The 4,767-nt window shown below is 37.6% G+C and overlaps 1 protein-coding gene across 1 annotated transcript in view; it reads right to left on the bottom strand.

Annotated features, from left to right (window-relative positions):
* The window catches only part of LOC107566081 (Down syndrome cell adhesion molecule-like protein 1 homolog), a 160,354-nt gene that overhangs the window by 14,231 nt on the left and 141,356 nt on the right, over window positions 1–4,767 (bottom strand). The window contains exon 20 of the mRNA XM_016251458.1: window positions 3,990–4,151. Coding sequence (XP_016106944.1) covers window positions 3,990–4,151 — 162 coding nt within the window. The remainder of the gene's footprint in view (window positions 1–3,989; window positions 4,152–4,767) is intronic.

A 4,767-nucleotide genomic window follows, 5' to 3' on the forward strand; every position in this document is an offset into this window, starting at 1 on the left:
GCCTCCAAGGCTTTCAGCTTGGGTGTGGCCTTGCAGGATATTTGTGCTGCGGCGGGCTGGTCCTTTCCGCACACTTCATCTACCCCAGGTTCCCAAGTTCTCTCTTCGTGGTGTGCTCATAAGATACACACACAGGCAGGGACTTGGTAGTATGGCACAGTTGGTATTATCGTTCCCAAAGCGAATCTCGACGCAGCTCGAGTTCCTGAAGGGGAACGTCTCTAGGTTACGTATGTAACCATGGTTCCCCGAGGGAACGAGACACTGCGTCTCTTTGCCATACTCCCTGCATCCCTGCAGGCGCTACTTCATCGAAGCTGGGTGGCGCCCGGCCGGATGCGCTTTTATGCTTTCTGGTGCTTACGTCACCCTGCTCGTGACATCTCGCTGCTCCATTGGACGGATTTGACACGTGCTTCAGAATGCGGTCACACAAGGGTGTTCCCAAAGCGAATCTCGACGTAGCGTCTCGTTCCCTCGGGGAACCATGGTTACATACGTAACCTAGAGACGTTTTTGACTAACCCCTTAGATAAATTAGAAAAAGAGCTGTACAGTTTTATAAAGACTTGTACAAAAGTGAAATTTCAGGAGAACAAGATGGTAATTATAATTTTTTTTAATTTACCACAGATAACTGAAGATGCTAATGAGAAAATGAGTAAAACCTTGAGCTTAGGTGAACTTGAAGAAGCCCTTAAAAAATGGAAAATGGATGAACACCAGGTATTGATGGTTTCACGATTGAATTTTATAAATCTTTTTGGGTAGAAGTTGGTCCAGAATTAGTATATGTTATTAATGAGAGTCTGGTAAATGGACAATTGCCCAGAAGTTGCCAGAGAGATCATTACCTTATTGCCAAAAAAAGGAGATTTAAATGAAATAAAAAAATTGGAGACCAGTAAGTTTATTATGTAAAGATTATGAAATACTGTCTAAAGCTTTAGCAATTAGACTTGGTGAAGTCCTTGAATCTATTATTCATCCAGATCAGTCATATTGCATGCCAGGAAGAAGAATGTTTGATAATGTCTCTTTTATTAGAGACATTTTAGACTGTGGAAAACTTTTAGATTTAGATTTTGGGCTGATTTCAATTGATCAAGAGAAGGCTTTTGACAGAATTGAATATACTGTATGTATTTATGGAGTGTTTTAACGGCTTTTGGATTTAATTATCTTTTTATTTCAATGATTAAAGTTATGTACTGTGGCGTTGAGAGTATATTAAAGATTAATGTTAACCTATGCTCTCCGTTTAGGGTGTATAGGGGTGTCAGACAGGGATGTGTGCTGTCAGGCATGTTATATTCCTTAGTCATAGAACCCCTGTTAAATAAATTAAGAAATTATGTGCGTTGATTATGTATACCAAATTGTGTTAATACTTTAAAGCTAATAGCGTATGCTGATGATGTCATTATTATAATTAGTGAATCCAACAATGTCAATGTGATTTTAAAGATTTTGGATGATTTTAATACTCTTTCTTCTGCAAAGGTAAACTGGAAAAATGGTGACCCAAGGCTTCCTGATGGTCTACAATGGACCAGGGATGGTTTTAAATATATTGGTGTCTTTTTAGGAAATGAAAAAGGCAATGTTGAAAAAGTAAAAGGGTGACTGGATGTAAAGGACGTATTCTGGTGATTAATAATTTAGTAGCCTTTGCACTTTGGCACTGCTTAGCCTGTATAGATCCTCCAGCTGATGTTCTAATGAAAATCCAGTCAATTTTAATAGATTTTTACTTGGAAAGATTGCGCTGGGTGACACAAAGTGTTTTGTATTTACCAAAAGATGAAGGAGGACTTGGATTGGTACACTTGAAGAGCAGAACGGCTGTGTTTCGTCTGGAATATGTTCAAAGACTTTTAAGGTGCTCTGTAGAGTCAAGTTGGATGAGCGCAGCTTGTGCAATTCTTCAATGTATTGAAGGCTTAGGACTAGACAAAGCCTTATTTTGGTTGGACCTTCAAAGATTAAAACTGTGTGATTCTCCAGTTTTTTATCGTAACTTGTTTAAAGTCTGGTCTTTATTTAAGACAAATTGGGAAAGTAATACTTCCCTCTTTTGGTTATTACAGGAGCCATTGATTGTTGGCTCATGACTGGACTTATCAAGTGAGATGGACTTTGTGTAATGCCCAGCTGACAACAATCGGTCATCTACATCAAATATCAGGAACTGCTTTTATAAATGTGACCGTGATTGCTGAGCGGTTAGAAATTAAATCATACAGCATAGTGGCAAAAGCACTTGATAAATAGAGATCAGCCCTTACTAGTGAAGAAATGGAATTGTTGGATCAGTACTCGAAGGAGTCTATCAATTTTGATTGTAAAGACCCTTTTCCAAACTTGAGTATAACCCTCTTTTTGGAAGAGGGCAATGGTATGCTGTTGGATTGTAAATAATTGACGATTGTGGGTTCAAATTCTGTATTTCAAAGATTTGTAAAAGAGTTGTATTAAAGCATTTAACAATAAATCTTTGAATAATAAGTGTGACACACCATGGCGAAGTGTACATTCTGACATTACTGAAAATTGTCATTTTTGTTTGCATAAAGAGACTATTTGTCATGCTTTCCTGGACTGTGAGAGGTTAAAACCTGTATTTGATATCTTGAAGAAGTTTTTTTAATTCTTCTGATGTGACTTTTTCAATGAAAATGTTTATTTGTGGTTTTAGATATGTCAAAAAACGTCTCAATTGTTGAACTTCTTGTTAGGTCAAGCAAAAATGGCAATTTATGTTACAAGAAAAGAAAAAAAATTGAGCTAAATGTTTGTAGTAGTTTAGAAGCTGTTTTTGTAAAATTTGTAAAATCTAGGATTTTATCATTATTATAGATTAATGCATGATCTTGTATCTTTTGAAGCAACTTGGTGTTTAAGTGAGATTCTTTGTGAAATTGTTGAAGAAGAGTTGTATTTTACTTTTTAATCTTAATATTTAATTAGTGTTTGGTAATTTGTTTTATTGGTTTTTGGCATAAAATGCAATAAAAGGGGTTTTGAAAATCTAAATCTCTCTCTCTCTCTCTCTCTCTCTCTCTCTCTCTCTCGCTCTCTCAGCATGAATCAGGTACGGGAGGTGCAGACGGGAGGGGTGGAGCGCTGTAACGGATATTAAAATATTCCTCCGGTGTGGAGATAGCAGTGATCCGGGGAGCGATAGAGGGAGATAATGAAAAGAGGAACAAAAGTACTCCCCGCACACTGAGTCTGACCCCCCTTCCTCCTTCTCTACCTCCTCCCCCTTCTCCTCTCACACTCATTTACATAGTAATCACCCCGTGCTCTGCGAGAGGCCGGAGAGAGAGAGAGGAGTGATTTGTGAATGAGCAAAAGAAAGGAAGAGAGTGAGCATGTGTACATCTCGACAGGTACATTAATTCAGTGTGAGAGTACACAAATTACGTGTGTGTGTGTGTGTGTGTGTTTGTCGAGGAGGTGGTTATAAATGTGATCGAGCCTGTGGGATGTGTGTATGTATGTGTGTGTGTTTGTGTGTGTGCTGTCAGCTTGTTTCCTGCCCTCCCTGATGAACAGATGAGGTTGTCTAGGCAACGTGATGAGACGCAGATATGCAAATGAGACGGGAGGGTGAGCTTGCATGCACACACTGCAGTATGAGCCTCTCATTTACACACACACACGCACACACACATCCTGCTGATACTGCAGCACAACCTCACACATGCACAGATTAAAAATACACTCGACACACATCCAGACGCAAATAGACAATATGGCGAAATAAACACTGATTTATACTTAGAATCAAAAGAAAAATGATAGAATATAAAATCCACACATACTGTGCCGACACCCATATGAAATAAAGCACATAAGTGTAAAAAAATACACACATATTCACTTTGGTCTGCTTCGATGAACACACAAATGCAAGCATGCCTTTATTTTTGAACAAAAATACTAAACCAAGCGATGCCAACACCAAAATCAATGTTAAAAACAAGTTACCCCTTTTTGCCTCACCGGTTGGCCTGATCCAGGGCTGGAACAGTAAATTGTGTATTTTCGGATTATACCATTGGGCTTGATAGGGGGAAGCCAGGATACCACCACACTGGTGGCAGAGGATGGCACGGCTTTAATGCCCGCTGGAGGACCGGGGTCTGAAAGAAAAAAAAAAATAGAGATGGAAAACTAGATTAATGTATGACAGAGGCATTGTGGGATTTACCACATTTCCCAGTGACCAAAAGGTATATGCTCGTAAACCTAAACGAAAAATGCTTTTCTGGACTTAGAAGATGTTGTGATGCAGTCGTTTTGCCTATTTAGTCAGCTGACCAAGTATACTTTGGGTTTTTCAAATATGTTAAGGTTTGCGTACAGTGTGCATGAAATGCAGTAAATATTTTTAGTAGTGCTGTCAAATTATTATTCGCGATTAATTGCATCCAAAATAAAAGTTTTTTTTTTTACATAATATGTGTGTGTACTGTGTATATTTATGATGTATATATAAACACACACACTGTTTATATTTTTTACATATTTTTTCATGTATATATTTGTATTCATATAATTTATATATAAATATATTTAATATGTAAAAATAACATATTTATTTGAAATATATACATGCATGTGTGTGTATTTATATATACATAATACACACACACACACATATATATATATATCTCTCTCTCTCTATATACAGTGGGTACGGAAAGTATTCAGACCCCCTTAAATTTTTCACTCTTTGTTATATTGCATCCATTTGCT

The sequence above is a fragment of the Sinocyclocheilus grahami genome, unplaced genomic scaffold (assembly GCF_001515645.1).
Source record: "Sinocyclocheilus grahami isolate Dianchi unplaced genomic scaffold, SAMN03320097.WGS_v1.1 scaffold1045.1, whole genome shotgun sequence".
In the NCBI taxonomy this organism is placed as follows: Eukaryota; Metazoa; Chordata; class Actinopteri; order Cypriniformes; family Cyprinidae; genus Sinocyclocheilus; species Sinocyclocheilus grahami.